This window comes from Corvus moneduloides, chromosome 13 (genome assembly GCF_009650955.1).
Source record: "Corvus moneduloides isolate bCorMon1 chromosome 13, bCorMon1.pri, whole genome shotgun sequence".
NCBI lineage: Eukaryota > Metazoa > Chordata > Aves > Passeriformes > Corvidae > Corvus > Corvus moneduloides.
In genome coordinates this window covers 18,637,262-18,659,138 of record NC_045488.1, presented here as the reverse complement: position 1 = coordinate 18,659,138, position 21,877 = coordinate 18,637,262, and the positions used below count along the sequence as shown (strand labels likewise).

Sequence of the window (21,877 nt, the reverse complement as noted above, 5' to 3'; positions counted from 1 at the left end):
AGGCCCTGGGACAAGGGGACATTTTGTTCAGCCGAGGAGCACTGCGCTGGCAGCGTGCCGGGAGCCGGAGCCTGTGCACCTAACTGGGAGAAAATGGAAGTAGGGCAAAGGGAAAGGGCTGAGCCCCGGCTAGATGAGGGCTCCAGGCTGGCTCTGTCCCCCGGCGCCCCAGGCCAAGTCTCCAGGTCGAGCTGCCCGCTCAGCTCTCCTGCCCCAGGCCAAATTTCAGCCCCCGGTGGGGTGACCCCTCCAGTGGAGCGGCTGCCTGTTCCAGCTGGGAGTGGGATCACACCCAGCAAACAGAACAGTCACGGCATCAAACTGCGCTGGCCCCTGCGACTTCCGTTTGACACCCTCTCTCCAAACACAGCCTTTCGTTCCCAACAGGAATTGTAACGCAAATATTTATTTCTCCAGCCCAGCTCGTGCTTTTAAAAGGGAAACTATGAGGCATCATCTGGAGCCGGCGGGAAGCTGCCGTCGCTTCCCTCTTGCTCTCCTCTATCAGAGCACACAGCCCCTCTTTGCCTGTATTTCCTGTCCTTCTCTCGGCTAGAGGACCTTGGAAGGCTGCTGGAGGGCAGTAACCTGAGCTGCAGCTTTCTCTGCCCTCAGGGATGCACAAATCTTCCATCCAGATGCCCACCTCCGGGTTTAATTGCCTGATGGAAGGAAAACTCTGCTGACAGAAGGCTGGATGCAGTCTCCTGCTCAGCGCTCTCCCTGCAGTTGTTTGCCAACCAAGGAGGGTGACGGTGGGAGCCTCTGAGGGATGGGGACGTTAAGGCAGTCCAGGTGCTCATCCTCTTTCCCTGGGCTAGCTGCTTCACATGTTAAAACAGTAAATTAAGCAGCTGTTTCAAAGAGACAGCTCCGAACACTGCGGGGCCAGGGTGCCACCTCCCTCCCGGGGAAGAGGAATGGAGGGCAGCTCCCTCCCACAGCCAGGCCAGTTCCTGCTGCCCGCTGGTATCATCCATAGCGGCTGCACAGCCAGATGGTCGCACACAGCCCACACGCTTGGCACAGAAACCAGCCTTTTTCTGGGAAAAACAGGGGGTGCAAGGGCAGGATACAAGTGCACCCGCTATCTGCAGGTGGCCATCCCCACTCTCAGTATCTCCTCCAGGGGTATTTCCATAGAGAGCTGACAGGAGAGTCCCCAGTGCTGCCTTGAGCCTGATCTCCCTCCTCTTTTTCATCCCCCTCTGGAAACCAACCTGGGGACAGTGAGAACAATCATTTCATCCCCCTAAAACCAGGGAGGGGGATCAGCCGGTGCTTAAAAAGTGGGATTGGGCTGGGATGAGAAAGGTAGGACAAGAGACTGAAGTACCTTGATGTGCAGAGAATTAAACCCACACAAGCGTTTCCTCTGCTCCAGTCAGCACTGGAACCAATTTTTCAATCCCTATTTGGGAGGCACAGCACGCATCCACCCTTAGGTAGCAGGAAGACGCTCAAGAATTTGTCTTTCTGAGAAACCTTTTATTTGGCACGATCAATGGTAGCGTTTTTCAGAGTGAAACCATTCCTTCCTCCCCCCACTGAGAAAAGCCTTGAGGAGAGAGAGGCTTCTGCTGTGCTTGCGCCGCACAAAGCCCTGTTCCGAGGCAGGTCCTGCTGCAACGCAAGGAAATTTAGATTTTTCCAAAAACGTGTGGGTGTGGAAAGTCCAGCCTTTGGATTTACAGCAGCTCACTGCAAACTTTTTGTTAGTAACAACTTTCATCGAAAAGGCCTCAGAGAACAGCTGGATCAAAGGCTGAGAAGCCCCGATTTCCAGGGCTGGGAAGGTGGGGCTGCTGCAAGGGTCACAAGCAGCAGCTGCACCTCAGAGGTCCAAGCACTGTTCCTATGCTGGAGTTCTGCCAAGACTCTAACAGAAGCAGGGTCAGGAGCTGAACTGTATCCCTGCACTATGGGGACAGATCATTTCCCAGCACATGACTGCTATAGCCAAGAACCAGACAATCCTGTTAAGGCTTCACAGAAGTCCTGGCAAAAAGTATGTAATAGCAACAAATACAAAAAATCCAGCAGCACTTAGGGCAAGATATTCTACTGTCATGCCCTTTAAACAAAGCCATCCTATCATTATTACTCTGCCCCCTCTCAGGAGCACGATGCACAGAGGGAAGCAGGGAGCCTTTTCCCTGCTCCCTGCCCAGCTGGCCTGTCCCAGCAGCTTAACTCTCCATCTGGCTCGCTGCTCCATCCCAGCCCTCCGGAGACTTTTCTGGCTGAGGGGTGGACAAGTGTTCCAGCTCATAGTGTCCGTTCCTCGTGGCCACCTCGCCGCTCGGGTGGCCCTTTTCCGCCGCCAGCTTTTTACTCCTCTTGCTCTCGATGATCTGCTGGAGCTGCCGCCCGGCGTAGTCCGGCTTGGCCGTGAGCACGGTGGTGGGCACAGTGAGCCCCAGGATTTCGGGGACCATGTAGGGCCGGAGCCAGCCCACCAGTGGGGTGCTGCCGGGGGTGTAGTGGGTTTGCTTGTGGTAGAAGAGCAGCCCGTCAACCTGTGGGCAGGAGAGAGAATGAATGAAAGGGCAGAGCTGAAGCTCCTGTAGGTGAATGACCAGGCACCAGACAACGGCTCTGCTCTCTGTTTGCAGGCCAAAACCACCAGCTGGATCATTTTTCCTCAAGCAGTGCAATAAATAGCGGAAGGGAAAGAAGAAACCTGCAGAGCTCCTGCCCTGAAAGATCAGCGACTCCCAGATGGCTTTAAATTGTCAAAGGCAAACAAGTCCAGCCCAGTGTCGGCACAGAACAGTGTCCTCTGGATGCTTTCATCCCATTCTGCAGAAAAGGCAGCGGGTTTCTGAATAAGGCAGCCCACTTTACTGGATTAGGGTTATTTTAAATAATACATTTGGAAAGTAATTAGTCCGAGTGTGTGACGCCAAGGAGCCCCGATTCCTAACAGCTCTTTCAGCTGGCTTATGCCAAAAAAATTCTTAATGTTTCTCAGGAGAGAACTTCTCCCAGCAATCAATGACAGTTAAGGGCACTCAGGACTTTAAAGGTTTAAGCCCTAACTCTTGTGCTACTATTTCCACACTCTGCAGTGCTGCAGCTGGCTGACGTTTTCCCCACTTCCCCACTGTGCTCAGGGGTTCTCATCCCCCCCCTCTTCCCACGCCTCCCAGGGGTGTGCTCTGCGAGGTTGGATCCTGCTGTCAGGCTGACTAATGCTGGAGGTGGTGCTCCTCTTAGCTCAGCTTCACAAGCTCTTAAAAGGCCATTTGGCTACAAGGAAGAGTGGCTGAGTGGGCAGAAGAGAGGAGAACAAGAGCCCACCCCAGGATGAACTGCTCCCAGGCCCCTCCCTGATCCTACAGTCCCCAGGACAGACATCCTGGCTGAGCACAAAGCAGCATATATCCACTTCTGCTCCATGGATGCTAACCTCTGGCAGAGAGGGTAAAGCTTCTGGCACTATTCTGTCCATAATTTTCAGTCACTGCTAACATCTTGCAAAAGATCCCAGAAAAAGGGGGATTTCTGTGCTAGGAAAACATAAAACCAGAACAGTAAACATCATGATGAGCTTGTGCAACCCCTCTGGATATGTAAAGTTAAAAGCTTTTCCCTCACCCTGCCTCCTGGGAAGAACCAGATTCTGTAGCGCTCCGGTACATCCAGCCCATTCCTGTGGGTGTGTGGCACTTGATGAGCAACGGGGACTCTCCAGCACCCACAGGAATGTTTTGGTAAAGATCAGAGCCTGGAAAGGCCTTCCAGACCACTCCAAATATCTACCCCAAGCTAGAGAATTCAAAGGAGTTCAGCCGGGTGAAGTTAGGTCGTGTTCTCCATTCCCTGATTGAAGTGACTCCTATATTCCTTCCCGTTTATTTAATTTGTTGGCTGGGTCCCTACCCTGACTCACCACAGTGACAGTGGCCACATCAGAGCAAGGACTGATGCTGTCCCTAAACGACTGAACCTGAGGAGAGACTGACCTGGCAGGATTTAACATTCCACAGCCACGCTTTCCAGATTTTAGGTGCTTAACAGTCCTCCCATTCCTTCCCATCGAGGTTTCTCAGAGGCTTTGGCTCCCCTGCCTTCGTGGAAAGCATGGTTTTACTCAGATCTGTGAGGACAGTAGCTCCCAAGATCCACTCCAAAACCCACCTGAAATTCAGAGCCAGTCAACTGATCCAAAGTCTACTGAACTCCAAGGGAGTAAGATTCCACTGAATAGAGTGGATCAGGCCCTAGCTCTGAGGCTACAGATGAACTCTGAAGACCCAGATCTGAAAGCACTGACCCCCTCTGTGGCCACCACACACACACACACAAGATCCCTGTCAGGATCACCAGATGCTGGGTCCAGACCTAAAACCACCTGTTACCCTTCGTCCATAGTCAGGATGTATTTCACCTCCTGCAAAGTTTATTCTGTCCTGTGCCAGTGGTAGAAGGTGTTTTTGGGGATTTTTGGGCTCCCTCTTGTGACACACCACAGAGACCCACGGCTCCCTTCCTCCTGGAAAAAGCACCATGGTTCTTCCCGTGGTGTTTGGGCTGCCTTGAGCCAACTTGTATTTTGCTTCTTAGGGTCACACCCTGATATGGCAGAGGGCCTGGGGGCAAATCACAGCTGGAGTCTGTTCAGCTCCATCTCCTGCTCCAGAGTTTCGCAACAGCCTCCTTTGTAACCCAGAAGTCTGCTGCTGTGACTGCAGAGGGCAAATACTCCTCAGCCTTTCCTCACGGGAGCAGATGCCTCGAGAAGGAATGAAGACTTTACTCGGGAAAGCCGGGAAGGCCAGGAATGACTGTTTCTACGGAGGCACTCGGAGCACTTATTATTGAGCAAGCCAGCTGTAAAAAAGCTGGGAAGCCTCTTCAATCCGTGTTCAGAGAGGGTCTGGCAAGACCAGCGGGCGGTTGGGACTTTCCAACTTGTTCTGATGACTGTCCCGGCTTTTACGAGCAGAAGGCAAAGTCTGCCCTCCCAGCCGAGTTAGTGCCCTTAACTTAAACCTACACCTATGTTAATGGCTAACTCGGGATGGGAGAGCACGAGAGACACCGTCACATCAACGTGGCTTTTGGCTTCGTGGGACAAGAAATTTCTGTGGAGGCTGTTCCTGACGTAGGGCTGAGACTGGGCGCTCCCAGGAACAGCTGCAGCCACTAGAGGAGCTTCTGGCTCACAGATGTTGTCACTGTCACTGGGTCGGAATGCCACTGCCTCCTTCATCCTCTTCCCTTGCAGTGACAAGCCAGCCAGGGCAGGCAAAAGCAGCCAGAGCTGATTCCATGAGGGCCTGCGACTCACTGCTCACAACCACACGGAACTGAGCTCGGTGGCACATGGATTTGCCTGTCCTGCCCTTCCCCAAAGGTCAGAACACAACAGCTGTGTCAGGGGAGGTTTAGAGTGGATATCAGGAAAAGGCTCTTCCCCCAGAGGGTGGCCAGGCACTGGAATAGGCTCCCCAGAGCAGTCGTCATAACCCCAAGCTTGCCAGAGCTCAGGGAGCCTTTGGACAACACTCTCAGAATCCCAGGGTGGGATTCTTGGAGCTGTCCTGTGCAGGGCCAGGAGTTGGACTTTGATGCTACCAGCAGGTCCATCAGAATATTGTATGATTCTATGATTCTGCTTTTAAACCTGATGTAGCAAACGCAGGTGTCCTGTTCAGTCCTTTCTCTCACAGCCAACTGCCCCCAGCTCCAGTACACCTCAGGCACCCATCATGAACACCCAACCCCCTCAGAAACCATTAGGATCTTACCACCACCCTTCTCCTTCCTCCCCACAAAACAGCCAGGTGCCTTGTCAGAAGCACCGACACCAAGGAAACACACACAAGCCCACCCAGGGCAGTGGTCAGTACCAGTTTTGGCCCTGAAAAGGTCAGCTGTCCATCACACTGCTATGTGAGCCTGAGTTGTGCTGCTTCTGGAGGCAGCCTGAGTGTCCTCTCATCCCAAAAGGCTCTTTCAGACACCGCCAACTGCAGCAAGGGCAGCACAAACACAGGGAGTGCCATGGTTTAACTCTTGCTCGTTTGTGTGGTTGAATGAGGCTGTACCTGGTGACAAGGCAACAGGTCAACCATGGGCAGAAAGGCATCCATCCCACATGCAGGAAACAGCAACTTGGGAAGCTTCCTGCAGCCTCAGGAGAGCAAATTCCCAAGGAGAGGGGATTCACTGGATCTCTCCCAGCACTGGCAGAGGTGTGGCAGAGCTGTTGCTAAGGCTGGGGTCCACCCCTGTGTGTTCTCACCTCAAAGGGAAAGTCCGTAGCCAGCAGCTCACGTAGGCTGTCCAAGGAGCAGGGGAAGTTCTGCAGGCCCACAAATTTGTACTGAAAGAGTAAGAGAGGGTTAGAAGAGGCAACCGTCTGGTCTACAGGAGAACAGGCTGCTGAATCCAGCACAGGTGTGTAGGCAGCTAAGAAGGAAGGATTCCTCCAGTGCAGGATCTGGCATAAGAGGGAAAGGGTGAGGAACAGCTCCCGCATACTCCTGACACCTTTTTTCCCAAGCACCTAAGACTGCAGGAAGGACTTTTCAGGAGACCTGACCCAGAGATGCTCTTCTAACCAAAATAGAAAATTATGACCTCCGGGCAGGATGCAAAGCAGACAGACGTCTGCTCCAGGCTGCTGGCTCAGCCAAGCCAATCTTTCCACCCAGGAAATGAAAGCTGAAACAACCCCCCCTTCATTAGGTAGTTATCTTCTGGATATTCCTGTTGGAGTCAGGACAGGATGTTCTCTGAACACAGACACCCTCATTGCAGTCAGCCCCATTTATCACTGAGATGCTCAGCTCACAGGAGCTGCTCTGCTTGGCCATGTCTGAGCAGACAAATCTCTCATGTCTGTGCCCAAAAATCACATTCCAAGCTGCTGTGGGTTCTAGGTCTGACCCCCATGTGCAAGTCTTCAAAGGAAGAGTTTTTATCCTGGCTCAGCAGGAACTCTGGGTGGCAATCCAGCATTCATGCCGACAACTTCAATGATCAGTTTAAACAGAGGGAAGGCTTAAAGCTTTACAAACCCACAAGACTGCAAGAATAAACCCCATTGTAGTCAGGCTGCCAACCAACGCTGCTCCTGAAGAAACCACACTGGTTTTCCATTCCATTACAAGGGAAAGCTAAAAACAGCATGGAAGTTAGCTGATACCCTGCAGTGTGATCTCCCTTAGCACTTTGGATGGGGGAAAAAACCCCCACTGAACTCATTTACAATATGCAGTGGTTCTATTTACATCCTGACCACGGCATCCCATTTCATCAGATGTACACTTTGAAGCCTGATCTGTGAGGGGAAAGAAAAAAAAAAGAAAAAAAGCTTCCGCTTGTGAAAGAAACTGCTGAAGCCTGCTGAACAGGAGTGCTTACCCCCCCAGCCTCCTCCTCAGTACAAAAGGACTTACCGGATTAATTCTGCTTTTCTCTCCCAGCCCTTCCTCCTCTTGGATTTTTGAGGAGAGCCAGAAGAATCTGAAGTCAGTCTGTGAAAGGAGGCAGAGTTAGTGAGCATTCACCACAAATCACCTGACAGCGTCTGCTGAGTGTCTTTGTTCTGCTGCACTCACTGGGAGATTTACAAACTCGACTTCACCTGCAGCACCAGCACCCCAAACCCTGCTACTCCCCCCCAAAACACGTACACAGTTATCCAGCAGCCCTAAAGCTGTAAAGATGCTGGTGCTTAGGAGAAATATCCACCTTTTGCAGAGTGAGCTACATGCAGTGCTGGAGCAATGCAGCTCAGGGAACAACAGGGAAGGCAGGGACTCGGTACCTGGCAGTCATAAACAGGGTGTCCTCTCCAGCACATCACGTCCAGGATATAGTAGGTCTGCTTGGCCTCGTTGTAGATGCAGTCCAGGATGCTGTACACTGCACACACAAACACAGGGAGGTCCACACCTGCTCCAAACACTGCCCAACCCAGCTGGCAAATGCCAGGTTACAGCTCTCCGACATCAATCCTGCCCTGATGTGAGACTGCGGCGTGCAGAGGGATCCCCTTCTGCCAACAGAAACGGCAACCACAAAAAGCCTTGAGCTTGAGGAACCCCAAGAGGCTGCAAAGGGACCAGTCAGAGGCACAGCAAGCAAAGCCATGTTTCAGAAAATGGCATTTGCCAGACAATAAGCCTCTTTTTTCAGGGCAAAAAATATTAATTCCAAGAGGTATTAAGGAAGATGACACCATACAGAGGCCTCTGTTAGAGGACAGAGAGGATGTTGGGGTTTAAGAGTGTCAGTCAAACAGGCAGCTTATTAAAAGATGTGGCAGGACAAGGGGCAATGGTTTTAAACTGGAAAAGGGCAATTTGAGATTATATGTTAGGAACTCTTTCCTGTGAGGGTGCTGAGGCCTGGCACAGGTTGCCCAGAGAAGCTGTGGCTGCCCCATCCCTGGAAGTGTCCAAGGCCAGGTTGGACAGGGTTTGGAGCAATCTGGTTTAGGGGAAGGTTCCCTAACAGTGGAACAAGATGAGCTTTAAAGGTCTCTTCCAACCCAAACCATTTGGGGATTCTATGTGCTTGCCTAGCATAAAGGCACTTGATATTGTTTCCATCTAGTTATCTCCAGAGATACAGAAACAGGCCTGAAGCTGACCACCCCCAGCACAAAAAAGGGGCATATCTGTGGGACTTGGGGGAGCTGGAGGAACAGCGCTGGGCCTGCAGCACACACACTCCCAGGGAGAAGCAGGCAGCTCCCCTCTCTCTATCCCAAATGCCTCCTCACACCTTTGTCACTGGTTGAGTTGTGCCGGTTTCCCCCCGGCAGCAGGGACGGGAACCTGTTGACACAGAAGCCACTCTTGGTGTAAGCTGCTGTTGTGCCCTGTGAGGAGAAAAGGAGAGAAAAAACCACAGTCAAGCCAGTTTTATGTTGGCTGGGAATGAGCACAGGTCCTTTAGAACTTACCCTGGAGGCCACGACGAGAGCCCTTTTCCCGACGGGACATACCACCACAAGCCACTCCTGCTCCAGATCTGAGGGGACATCCACCAGCCACTCTGACAGCATCAGCTACGGAGAGTCCAGGGAGAAGAACCAGTCAGTAACAGCTCTCCTGAAGTTATGGACAACAAACAGCTCAAGGATAAAGCAAGGAGGTTTTGACTTTGCTTTGACAGCTACACTGGGTGCTTTTGAGGCAGCTGGCACTGCTTGTCACCCCCAAATGGGCTCCTTCCCTCCCTCTAATGAAGTCCAACCTGCCTAACACAGTCTTCCCCAAGTCTTTCTCTTGCTTCCCAGCTGCTGACTGAGCTTCACACCACAGCACAGGGCTCACAGCCCTTGATTGGGCACACCACACCTTGGCCCCCATTGCAGCACTTTATTTTTAAAAACATAGCAGGGCTTAGAGATCCCAAAATATTAGGAGTAAAGAACCTGGACAAGTCGACCTCTTCAGAAGTTGCCTAAGTGGCTGTGTGTTATCTAGGACCGATACACACCGAGGCTGATAAAAGCCAGCCGAGTTTGCCCTTCCTTCCTTTCCAAACACAGGGTAAGACAGAAATCTTTAGCTGAATGCTGCCTATCAGGGTACTCATGCTGCTAGCTGAGCTGAAATCTCCCGAAGTGGGGAACACGGGGATGCCAGGTTAATGGTTGGAATCAATGACCTTCGAGATCCTTTCCAAAGTAAGTGATTCCACAGCACACAGGCATCCCATCTCCACCTGTTTTCCATTCGAACCCAGCATGTTTTGGAGGTGAACTAAACACAGTTTCTCTGTGAGCACCAAGCCGGGCAGGACACACTCCTCTCAGCCCCCAAATGGCCATCACCGTGGCCTCAAACCACCCCACATCCCTGCCCCACACCTCGCCACGGGCACACAGATGGCTCCTCACCTGATTGGCGTAGCGCTTGGGCAGCTTTTTGCCAGCATCCACGTCCATCGCCTCTTCCTCCGCATCTTCCCCTTCTCTGTCCTCGTCCTCGCTCTCCACCCCTGCCCAGTCGTCCTCCGCCAGCCTCCTGGCATGGTTCACGTAGTCCAGCCGCCTCCTGCGGTCGAGGAAACAACCCGGTGGGGAAGCAGGTCACTCACGGCACCCCGCACACCCAGCCCGGGCCGCTCCCCACAGGCGGCCTAACGCGCCCCGCGCTCCCAGGCCGGCGGCGCCCGCCCGCTGCCGCGCTCACTCTCTCTGGATGCGGAGGAGGCGCTGCCGGCGCTCGGCCTGCCCGGGGCCGCCGCGGGGCTTGTAGGCGGCCAGACGGGGGTGCGGCGCGGCCGGGCTGCAGGGCCCCGCCAGCCCCACGCCCGCCGCCAGCGCCGCGCTCAGCTCCTCCATGGCAACCCCGCGGCCCGACGCGCTTCCGCCCGCGCCGCCCGCAGCGCCACCGCGCGGCGCGGAGGCCCCGCGCCCCCCCCGCAGCCCGCTCGTCCCGTGCCTCAGTTTCCCCCGCGCCCGGGCACCGGGACGGGGCGCTGCGCGCCGGGAGCGGGCACAGGCGAGGGGGGACGTCCCGGCAGGGACGCGGGAGCAGCCGCAGCCCCCGCGGGCGGGGATTCGTGCCCCGGGGGCCGGCTGCCTGCAGAGGGCAGCGTGCGGCTGGCCGGGCCGGGCCGGGCCGCTCCCCGCCGCGAACCGGGCGGCGGAGCGGGGAGCGCGGCGCTGCCCTGCGTCACGGGAGGCTGGCGGCCGGCTCCGCCACCCCTTCGGCAACGGGACCGGCCCCGGCAGCGGCACCGGCAGCGGCACCGGCACTGGCCCCGTCATATCCAGTGGCAACGGGACCAGCCCCGACACCGACACAGACACGGGCACCACCACCGGCGCCGCCTCCGTCCTGCGTGAGATTTACGGATTTCAGGGAAAAACCAAACCCCACCAACCACCGGGAAAGTCGGCCCGGAAAGGAATTGCAAAATCCCGGGATCACCGGGAGGTTGGGCAGGGTTCGGGGTCGTTCTCGGCGCTCTCCCAGCGCCCACCGACGGGAAATTTAGAGTGTTTTATCCACAGGAGCCCCGAGAAAAATCGCTTTGGATTTATTTCCTCGTTGGCAGCCAGAGGTTTTCCTCCCGGAGAGTGAAACCTCAGGATCAGCCTCCCAGAGAGATAAACTCTGCGTGGACATGGCAGAGCCCGGCTCTTGGGCCGGCCGGGATTCGCATCCCGGAGGAGCCAGGGAAACGCCACTCGCTTGACTGGGAATCTTGTTTTTATCCAGGGAATGTCGTTTTTAAACGGGGAATGTTCTTTTTAACCGGGGCGCCGGGATCGGGGGGGGTCACTTGGACATAGGGACCTTGGCTTCACCTCGTAAAGGATTTCTTCTCCACCTTTTTTTTTTTTTTTTTTTTGCTGGGAAACCGGCCAAGCCATTTCCCACAGCGCGTGGTGGTGATCCCGGAGCCGCGCGAGCCCGCGGTATTGCCGGGGGGGTTGTTTTGGCTGGGGGGATTGCGTTCCGCTGGCTCCCCCCCTCTTCCCGAGCCGGGACCGGCCATGGCGTTGAAAGCCAGAGCGCTTTACAACTTCCAGAGCGAAAACAAAGAGGAGATCAGCATCCAGGAGAACGAGGAGCTCGTCATCTTCAGCGAGAACTCCCTGGACGGGTGGTTACAGGGCCAAAACAGCCGTGGGGAGACTGGCCTCTTCCCTGCTTCCTACGTCGAGATCCTCCGCTCCCGGTCGGGCTCCAACTACACGGACTATTCCAGCAGCCCGGTCGGCTCCCCTGGGCACGATTCCTCCTTGTACTCAGCATCCCCCAACCCTGGCATCTCCTACCAGGGCAGTTTTGAGGATGATGATGATGATGATTGGGATGACTGGGACGATGCATGCACGGTGGTGGAGGAGCCCCGGGGCTCACCGGGCACCAATGGGCACCCCTCGCCCAGCCTGCAGTACCCGGCGGCCTATGGCCACCACCAGCACGCCGGTTACAGGCCCAAGCCGGTGCTGGAGAGGCAGGACAGCATGAGCTCCTCCAAGAGGGGCAGCGTGGTGGGGAGAAACCTCAACCGCTTCTCCTGCTTCGTCCGCTCTGGGGTGGAAGCCTTCATCCTGGGTGACGTGCCCCTGATGTCCAAGATTGCCGAGACCTACTGCATTGAGATGGGCTCCAGAGGCCCGCAGTGGAGGGCCAACCCCCACCCATTCATCTGCTCCGTGGAGGACCCCACCAAGCAAACCAAGTTCAAGGGCATCAAGAGCTACATCTCCTACAAGCTGACCCCCAGCAACATCAACTCGCCCGTGTACCGGCGGTACAAGCACTTTGACTGGCTCTACAACCGCCTGCTGCACAAGTTCACGGTGATCTCGGTGCCCCACCTGCCCGAGAAGCAGGCCACTGGCCGCTTCGAGGAGGACTTCATCGAGAAGCGCAAGCGGCGGCTGATCCTCTGGATGGACCACATGACCAGCCACCCTGTCCTCTCCCAGTACGAGGGCTTCCAGCACTTCCTCTGCTGCCGCGACGAGAAGCAGTGGAAGCTGGGAAAACGCCGGGCGGAGAAGGACGAGATGGTGGGTGCCAGCTTCCTCCTCACCATCCAGATTCCCACAGAGCACCAGGACCTGCAGGATGTGGAGGATCGCGTGGATGCCTTCAAGGCCTTCAGCAAGAAGATGGATGACAGCGTCCTGCAGCTGACCAATGTGGCGTCGGAGCTGGTGCGCAAGCATGTGGGGGGCTTCCGGAAGGAGTTCCAGAAGCTGGGCAATGCCTTCCAAGCCATCAGCCACTCCTTCCACATGGACCCTCCCTACAGCTTGGATGCCCTCAACAACGCCATCTCCCACACAGGCAAGACATACGAGACTGTGGGGGAAATGTTCGCTGAGCAGCCCAAGAACGACCTGTTCCTCATGCTGGACACTCTCTCCTTGTACCAAGGGCTCCTCTCCAACTTCCCAGACATCATCCACCTGCAGAAAGGTAAGGAGGCGTTCCTCACCCCAGGAATGGCCCCATGTGAGTGGGAGCGGTGTGGCAAGGGGGTGTGGATGCAGAGCAGAAATCCTCTGTTGGGCCATGAAGAGAATGGGGAATGAGGATGGGAATGAGGATGGGAGCCACTGCCTACGCCTCTTAGGGAGGCAGTGTGGTCCCCGCTGGCATAGCCCTCCAGTCACCCCAGCCTGGGAGAGTCTGCTAGGGCTGTTGAGTCCAGAGTCTGCCCCATAACTGCTGCTGATGGGGGGGTCAGCACGGATGTCACTTACCCCAGACCATGAGCAAGAGCCAGCACTGCTGCTGTTGGCTCTGGGGTGACCTGCCCGGCACCTCTTGTGCATCCCCACCCATTGCCACTTGTCCCTCCTCATCCTCCCTTCCTGCCAAGGCAGTGGATGGGTGGCCAGCGGGGATGCCGGAGCTTGCTCCCCCAAGGCTGGGACATGGCTGGACATGGCCTTGGGTGGGTCAGAGGGGCTGAGGAGTCTGTGCAGGGCAGTGGATGGGGCACACACTGAACCTCTGGGGACAATCAGGGTCACACTTTTCAGGAGTATGTCCCTGCACCTCCAAGCCCAGCAGAGGGGGGTTAGCACCCCCAGGGCATCAGAGCTCCCCATGTCCCATTCGTCCTGGTTCCCTGGGTTTGGTGGAATCAGAGGGGGTGAGAAGTGTCTGCTGTGCTCTCCCTAGGGCAGGCAGCAGGCAGCGAGGGCTCGGTGTCCCTTTGCACCCAGGCAGCCACCGGTATGGGAGCGGGGCCAAAGTCCACACACTCCTCCCAGCCCAGCTGCCTGCAGCAGGGAGGGGGCACCCACACCAGTGTCCCCAGAGTTTGGAGGACAGGTTTTCCCCAGGGTGAAGCCAGGGCACTCTGTGTCCGAGCATCCAGAGATGTCTGTGCATCACTCCACATCCCTGGGGGAGGCTGGGAAGGCAAAGGGGGCAGGGAGCATTCAATCCTGCCCGGGCAGCTTCCTTGCCTTTCCTCTGAGTGTTGTTTACCCATGGAGAGGGGCTGGATCCCGTCCGGAAGCAAGGCCGCGTGGGCAGAGCGGAAGGCAGGATTTGGCCTCCAAACTTTGCTTCTTCCTTCTCCTCCTGCTCCCCTCTGGGAGCAGGGCTGGCACAGCAGGAGCTCTGTAACCCCGGGTCTGGTGCTCCCGGCAAGGGGCAGGGAGAAGGGACAAAAGCCCAGTGCGGGCCGGATTCTGTTTTTAGTTTTTTAGCCTCTGTGCTAATGAGGGGGAGGAATGCAGCGCTGGAGCCAGGCAGGATTCTTTCGAAACCGAGCTGTAAAAAAACATGGAAGGAGAGGGAAAAACTCGTGTCAGAGCATCAGCTGCCTCTGGGAGTGGGAGATGCTTTCCCAGCTGAGCTCCAGACAGCACCACATGCCCTTGTCACATACTGGTTCACTGCTTCCTGGGCTGGGGTCTCCCAGGACTGCTCCTGACCCCCATTCATGGAATTGCATGGGATATTTCGAGGGCAGGCATGGCTGGAGTACTTGACTGTGCTAACACTGCCCCACATCAGTTTTGCACGCCAAGCCTTGAGTCACAGCACTCCAGGAGCTCAGACCCCCAAAGCCAGCTATACATGAGGCCAACTGCCCTGGGATGGGGTGGAAAAAGAGCTGAGTATGCCAGAGTCCAGAGGGAAAACGCTCCTGGTCTTTGCCTGCCTGGAGGAGAGGAATGGGTTTGATGGGCAGGGGGAGATGCAGGCAGACCCCTCCCTTACATGGGGCAGGTCTGTGCCTCTGCTTTGGGGCCCGGCCGGTGCCCTGGCATGGGGGGCAATGGGACCAAGCAGGGCTGCCCAGGGAAGGGGGTCCGAGGGTCGCACAGAACCTCTGACCCTGCTCCCTGCCTCGCCAGGCGCCTTCGCCAAGGTGAAGGAGAGCCAGCGGATGAGCGACGAGGGCAGGATGGACCAGGAAGAGGCGGACGGGATCCGCAAGCGCTGCCGCGTGGTGGGCTTCGCCCTGCAGGCCGAGATGAACCACTTCCACGAGCGGCGTGTGGCCGACTTCAAGAGGATGATGCAGTCCTACCTGAGGCAGCAGATCGTCTTCTACCAGCGCGTCAGCCAGCAGCTGGAGAAGACGCTGCGCATGTACGACAACCTCTAGCGCCTCCGCCCGCTCTGCCCGCAGCCCCCCAGGCCTCCTCTGGCTGGGATGGGCTGAGAATGGACGGGAACTCATCACGCTAGTGACCAAATGACTTTGGGCTTTCTTCCCCCTTCCCAGGCTGGCAGGGAAGAGCTCGCCCATGGGCTGGCCGTGCCACCTCTTTCTTTTCCCGGGGATTTCCCACCCTGCCACGGGTCTGGCGGGAGCGTGGGGGGTCACAAGAGGGACAGACGTGGAGGTAACGGCGCTGGGGTCACTGCCCAGTGATTTTTAGCTTTCTGAAAACCCACTCTCCTGGAGCAGGGGTGGGTGCATCCCAGCCCGCTGGGAGAAGAAGTCCAAGCGGTCGACATTTTGCACACTAAAAGCTTTTCTGATGGAGAAAAAAGAGAAGAAAAGAGATCTTTGTTTGGAAGAGATTTTTTTGTTTGTTTGTCACGAGATATTTTCAATATTTTCCATTTTTCTGCAGCATTTTTACCAATCAGTTTTTAACTAGATGCACGGAGGCAAAGAGAAATCTCTTTCTCAAGTATGGCTGCTGACTGGGAAAGGGAGAAAAAAGGAAAAAAAGGGAAAAAAAATAGCCCCACTGCCTTTTCAATAAAATCGTTGGTAGAAAAAACACCCACCTCCTTCCCAGAGATGTCTGTGGAAAACAGAGCTGCTCCAGGATCCCGGGAAAGGCTCTGCCTAAGCATCCCCTGGCTTCCAGCCAGCTTTGAACATCCCTGTGCCGTGGGGGGGAATGATCTCAGGAGGGGTTCCCACAGCAACCACCCTCCTGCTCTCTAAACAACCCTCCAAGGGGCAAATCCTGCCCCACTCTGTGCTGGCCGGGACAGTGTGCCGCTGCCTGGGAGACAGCAGGGCTGGCACGGGGACCTTGTTTTTGAAGGGAAATGGCTGGGATAAATCACAGCGAGGAAAGTTAGGGCCGCCTTGGCCTGGCTCCAAGGATAAAATTAGCCCCAGCATGCAGGCCAGCAGGGTATTGTTAAACTAACAGCGACGCTGGGAATGCTGCGGGCTGCGCTCCATCCTCCCGGAGCCCTCCCCGGCCCCAGCCTGCAGGGATGAGCACTCTGAGGTACAGCCTGGCACACAGCCTCCATCCAGGCAGGATGTGCTTCCTCCTGCATCCCACAGCCAGGGCAGGCCCCTTCACCATGGCCCCATCCCACCCTGGGTCCATCCCACACCAGTTCCATCCTAGCCCAGCCTCATCCCACCCTTACCGCATCCTGCCTTGGCTCCATCCTACCCCGTTCCCACCATGCTCTGGTAGCATCCCACCCCAATCCCATCCCACCCCAGTCCCATCCCAACCTCATTCTACCACAGCTCCATTCTAGCCTGGCCACATCCCACCCTGGCCCTGTTCCACTCTAGTCCCATCCTACCCAGGCTGCATCCTTACATGGCACCATCCCAATCCATTCCCATCCCACTCTGGCCCCATCCTATCCCAACCCCACCCTACTGCAGCTCCATCCTACCTTGGCCACATTCTTCCTTGTCCCCGTCTCACCCTGATCCCATCCTGCCCCAGCCCCATCCCACCCCAGCCTCATCCCACCCTGACCCCATCCTTCCTTGGCACCATCTCACCCCATTCCCTCCTCAGGCCAGCCCCATCCCACCCTGACCCCATCCCAGCTCAGCTGCCGTGGGATTGATGTCTAACTCTGTGCTAATCCTGCAGGAGTGAGGGGTCTCTGGTCCCACTGGCCATGCTCTGGATGACCACGGTGGCCTTGGCCCCACATTGTCCCTTCCCCCAGCCCCACTCCCTCGGGAGCACAATGGGCACCAGGATTGAGCCTGCCACCGCCGTCCCCGGGCAGGCAGCCAGCCTCTGGCGCCGCAAGCAGCCTCCAGAGCTGAGCCAACATCCCAGCTCCCCTGGACCTGGCTGGGCAAGGGGATCCCCTGCCTGGGGTGCCCTGTGGCAGCTCGGTCCCTGGGATGTCCTGAAGACAGCGTGTGCAGCTGGAGCAGGGAGATGTCCCAGCGCCCCAGGAGTTCATCCTCTGCTCTGGTGTCGTGGCATGGGGACAGGGATGGGCTAGGGTCCTTCCCTGCTTCATGTGCCCCTTCAGAAGGCTGTGCCTCAGCTTCCCCAAAGGTGGCCCTGTGCTCTCTGTGGTCCTTCAGCACTCACAAAGGTCTCCCTGCTCCACCATGCACCCCTTCTGTACCCTCATGTCTGGACCACACTCCCAGGACACAGCAAATCCATTGGCTAGAACCTGTATCCCATTAGCATTCCTGCCTTTACCCTCTGCCACCTGGCAGCAGGCACCTGGGCCTTCCCTGCCCACGGGTGGGCATTTCTGGTCTGCCTTGGCAAGATGGGGGGGCTGAGCATCCTGCTGCTGCCCCCCACACCTCCAGCAGCATCCTGCAAATGTGCCAAGGTTTGGAGGCTGGAACCGGCTCTGAGCATTTCGGTGGCTGTCCCAGGGGGCAGGATGATGGTGGGGAGGAGTCGGGGGGGTACACATTCCTCCACACGCCCCAGTAGTGTCTGTCACTGCCTTTGTTATCTGTGCAGGATGATGGTGGGGAGGAGTCTGGGGGTACACAGTCCTCCACATGCCCCAGTAGTGTCTGTCACTGCCTTTGCTATCTGTGACACAGGCTGTTCCCTGCTCCCACAAGAGAAAAAAATCAGGGCTGAGAGGAAACACCGGGAACATGGAGCAGATCTGTTTCCTCCTCCCACTTCCCAAGGCTGATCTGGCGTGGGAAAGCCAAGGTCGATGTGCTGTGTGAGTCCTGCCACTGACAGTAGGGTTGGGAGGTGGCAGTGGCAGTGGTGGCTGGAGCATCCTCCCTGGAGAGCACTGCAGCCAGCACCGGAGAGCCTGTGACTGCCTCCGTTCCTGCGTCTGGCTTCCCGGAGCTCTTGTCTTGTTTCTTCTCTCTGGGCCTCCCTCCACCATGGGAAGAAAACCTGGCATCCTTGTTCTGAGCTCTGGGAGACCAGGGTTTGTGTGTGGGCCATCAGGCTGTAGGGACAAGCTGCATCCAACCCCTGTGCATGTATCCTGAGCCCAGCAAGATGCTTCGGGGTGGGCAGGATCAGCTGGGGTTCCACGGGGAGCAGCCAAACAGCTGGAGGGTGAAGGATGGGAATGCTGGGACAAGCAGAGCTGCTGATCAGAGCCTTGTCAACCACATGGATACACCCCCCCAGTGCTCAATAATTCAGGATCAGCCACCAAAGGAGCGCAGTGACCCAACCCAGCTCCTCCCATGGAAGGGGGAGCGCAGGGTGCAGCTGCTGGCGGGGCGGCTGGGCAGGATGGGGCTTGCTGTGCACGCCACGCTGCCGGCACACGCTGGCAAGGCAGGGCGAGAGGCACAGCTGCCAACGGGGAGCAGGGAGCACTCCTGGGGGAGCGGGGAGAAGTCCTGCCTGCCCATTAGGGTCAGCAGCAACTCTGGGGATGGAGCCAAGTGGAGTTTCGCTGCCACCCCCACCATGTCAGGAGGTGGATGAGTGTGTGCCCGTGTAGAGGAGTGATTCCGGGCGGATGCAGGTGGGAGGACACAGGCATGGATCAGGGCAGAGGGAGACAGCTCAGCCTGCCAGCTCCAATCTTTTAATTGCTGTGCTTCTCAAATATTTCCGAAGCATGACCCTGAGTCGGCTCCTCCAGGCAAAGATACAAGCACCAGCTGGTTCCCTTGGCTGTGGCTATAAATGCTCCCTCCTGCTCCCAGCCCAGGGCAATAATGGGGGATCAGTGGTGTCTGTTTTAGGGAATAAGCTGGGAATCAGCTTTAATGGGGGTGCATCAGCCTTCCAGGTTCCCCCTGCTAGCCATAGCCAGTGTGATGCTCAGATCAGACCCTGTCTCGGCTCGCCATGCCAACCCGGATTCCCTCTCTCCGGTCCCCGGGAAGCTGCTGAGCACGGGGAGATAGGTCCTGCACTGCCGGGGAGCTGTGTCTCTGGGTGTGTTGTTTGTGCAGGAGGGGTGGAGAGCCCAGGCCCTGGGATGTGGTTATCCCTCCGTCATTGTCTGTCTGCCTTGGAGTTGCTGGGTGTGGAAACAGAGGTCAGGCTCAATTTGTCTGAAATTTAAATCGCAGCTGGGCTGAGGAGCCATGGCAGGCATGGGGGATGCTTTCTGTGTCCAGGTCCTCACCACTCCATACTTTCCCTAGGACCCGGGAACTTCCTCTGGCCCTGCAGTGTAAATCCATGTGCTTTATCTCACATGGGCAAGGTGGTGGGAGAGATGCCAGGTTCCCGAGGCCAGCACTATCCCTGGGTGGGTTTGTTTGAGGTGCTCCCAGGGTGACGTTCCAGCTCTTCCCGCGGGCTCCGTCCCGTCCTGCCGGGCTTGCTGCCAGCTGAGCCTGTTCTGCAGGCTGTGGGCATGACTGGCCTGAATCAGACAGGCACGTAGCAGGGAGGGAGGGCTCCCGGCATCCCGGGGCACTGGGCTTGGCTTGGAGCCGAGTGGAGGTACTGAGCCTCGTCACACTATGCAGCTGTCAGCCTCGGGTCTAGCCCTGAGTTTTCCACACAGGACAGCTCCTAGGAGGACCTGACCCCCCTTCAGCTGCCTTGGTGCCCTCCTGCCCTCCCAGGAGACTGCTCCGCATCACCTGCCATCAGGCAGCGTGACCCGTGCCCCCTGAGGGGACCCCGGGATGCTGCTCCTGGTGAAGTCCAGAGCATCTCCTGGGGCTGGTGAGAGCTGCCAGAGAGGTTTTGGGATTGGGACAGAGAAGCAGGAGCCTGGGACCATGCCTCCCCAAAACAGAGCGGGTCTGCCCGCCTGAGCTCAGGGGGTTCCTGTGCTCACTCCCAGAAGTGGGGCAGTGCTGTTCCAAGGTCCTGCAGCTGTTGTGGTCCAGAGCAGTGGGGGATTCTGGAGGAATGTGATGCTTACGTGGGTCCCAGTCTCCTGTGCTGGCCTGAAGCCGGGCTGGGAATAAAATCCCACGTTTGTTGAACGCCTGCATTTGCAGGGCTAAAGCTTGCCAGGGGAGTTTCAAAGCCAAAGGATCCAACCTGCCCTGGGTGGATTCTTTGTTTGCATTTGAATGGGTGCCTGGAAACTAGTTCATGTCACCGGAGCTGTGTCCATCCCTACCTGTGAGCCCCAGTGCCTCCAGCTCCTGATGAAACCTGACCTGAGACCACGCCGCTGGTGTTATTAACCCAGGAGAGGTGTTGGATCCAGCCCGTCACGGGTGGGGTGGCTGTGGGGTTATGGTCCCCTTCCTTCTTCCCAAGACGCTCTCCGAGGACTCTGGGGACAGGCTGGGAGAGCTGGGGGTGTTCACCTGGAGAAGAGAAGGTTCTGGGGAAATCTTAGAACCCCTTCCAATGCCCAAAGGGGCTCCAGGAGAGCTGGAGAGGGACTTCAGACAAGGGCCTGGAGTGACAGGCCAGGGGGAGAATGGCTTCCCGCTGCCAGAGGGCAGGGATAGATGGGATATTGGGAAAAAACTCTTCCCTGTGAGGCTGGGGAGGCCCTGGCACAGGTTGCCCAGAGAAGCTGTGGCTGCCCCATCCCTGGAAGTGTCAAAGGCCAGGTTGAATGAGGCTTAGAGCAACCTGGGCTAGTGGAAGGTGTCCCTGCCCTTGGCAGGAGGGTGGAACAAAATGACCTTTAAGGTCCCTTCCAACCCAAACCATTCCATGACCTTCCCTGAACCTCTGCTAGCTTTATAGTCAGCTTGGCAGGGAGGGGTGCCAGGGAAGCCAAAGGGCCTGGCCAGGAAGCTTCTGAGCTTGCTTGGGCTGTGGTTTGTATTTCATGTCCAGGCAGGAGCCCACCTGGACCCTCAGCCCTTCCTCAGGTGGGTGGGTGGCAGTGGCAGCATTGAAGCTGCATCTGATCCTGCAAACCCTGAATAACCCAATCCTTCAGTTTTGAGGATTTAAACCCTGCCAGCAGAGCTTGGCCCCAGAGAGCCGCCGTCCGCGCTGCCGTTTTCCAGGTTACTGCCTGTCCTCCCCTGACCTCAGGAAGTGGATGTTTCCCAGCAGCGGGAATACAACCACAAGCCTTAAAAATAACCTGGTTCGCTTTCAGTGTTCCTTGCAAAATAGGCCACGTTCCTTCTGTTTAATCCCTGGGCACAAGGCGAGAATTACTGGGAAGGAAAACACAGCGATGCTTCCAAGGCGGCCTTCAGTGGATGGTGGTGGATGCAGTCCCCATCCCTCACTGGGGGTATGTAATTAGTGAAGATAATAAATGTGTGTGCTTGAATGAGATGGGGGAGGTGCAGAGCTGTGATCTGGAGAGGGAGTCAATGGCAGAAGTTGTCCCAACCTTTTGGGAGCAGCACGGCCCTGGCAATCTCCCAGCTATGGCATGGGCAGCATGGTCACCCTGACCCCATTTCACAGAGTGGAGAGGGTGTGATTTGCCTCTGAGCAGAAGGAAACCCTATTTTTCCCTCTAGATGAGGCAGGAGGAGGGTTTTGGAGGTGGGGAGCAGACATCCATCAGCCGCCCCTTTGGGCCAAGCAGGTTCGGAGGTGCCAGGTTTCCACTGTGCCCTGTCCTGTGGGGCTGGGGGACATGGGGTGCCTGTCTTCACCCTGATGGCTCTGGGTGCCCATGGGATGTGCCAGCACCAGCTGAAGCAGGGCAGGTGTGATTTGCTGCTCAGCAAAGTTTGGCACCATAAACCCAGCCAGGAAATCTGCTGGCATGATCCAGGCAAACATCCCAGCTCTGCTGCAGCCTTGGAGTGGGACCACACAGGGTCCTTGTTTGGTGGATTTTATCTGGGGTGAGAGGGGTGCAAGTGGTCCCCCGTG

General features: G+C 56.9%; 2 protein-coding genes across 2 annotated transcripts; one reads left to right on the top strand and one right to left on the bottom strand.

Annotated features, from left to right (window-relative positions):
• Positions 1–1,467: 1,467 nt before the first annotated feature.
• On the bottom strand, positions 1,468–10,319 carry SNUPN (snurportin 1). Its single transcript, XM_032123179.1, has 8 exons — positions 10,164–10,319; positions 9,869–10,025; positions 8,927–9,031; positions 8,746–8,842; positions 7,784–7,881; positions 7,413–7,490; positions 6,254–6,334; positions 1,468–2,519 (listed from the first exon to the last, which is right to left on the bottom strand). Exons 1-8 carry the CDS (start codon positions 10,313–10,315, stop codon positions 2,190–2,192), a joined length of 1,098 nt encoding a protein of 365 aa, XP_031979070.1. The 5' UTR covers positions 10,316–10,319; the 3' UTR covers positions 1,468–2,189.
• Positions 10,320–11,409: 1,090 nt separating this feature from the next.
• SNX33 (sorting nexin 33) lies at positions 11,410–15,702 on the top strand. The gene is made up of 2 exons (XM_032123116.1): positions 11,410–12,917; positions 14,819–15,702. Exons 1-2 carry the CDS (start codon positions 11,477–11,479, stop codon positions 15,070–15,072), a joined length of 1,695 nt encoding a protein of 564 aa, XP_031979007.1. The 5' UTR covers positions 11,410–11,476; the 3' UTR covers positions 15,073–15,702.
• Positions 15,703–21,877: the final 6,175 nt, after the last annotated feature.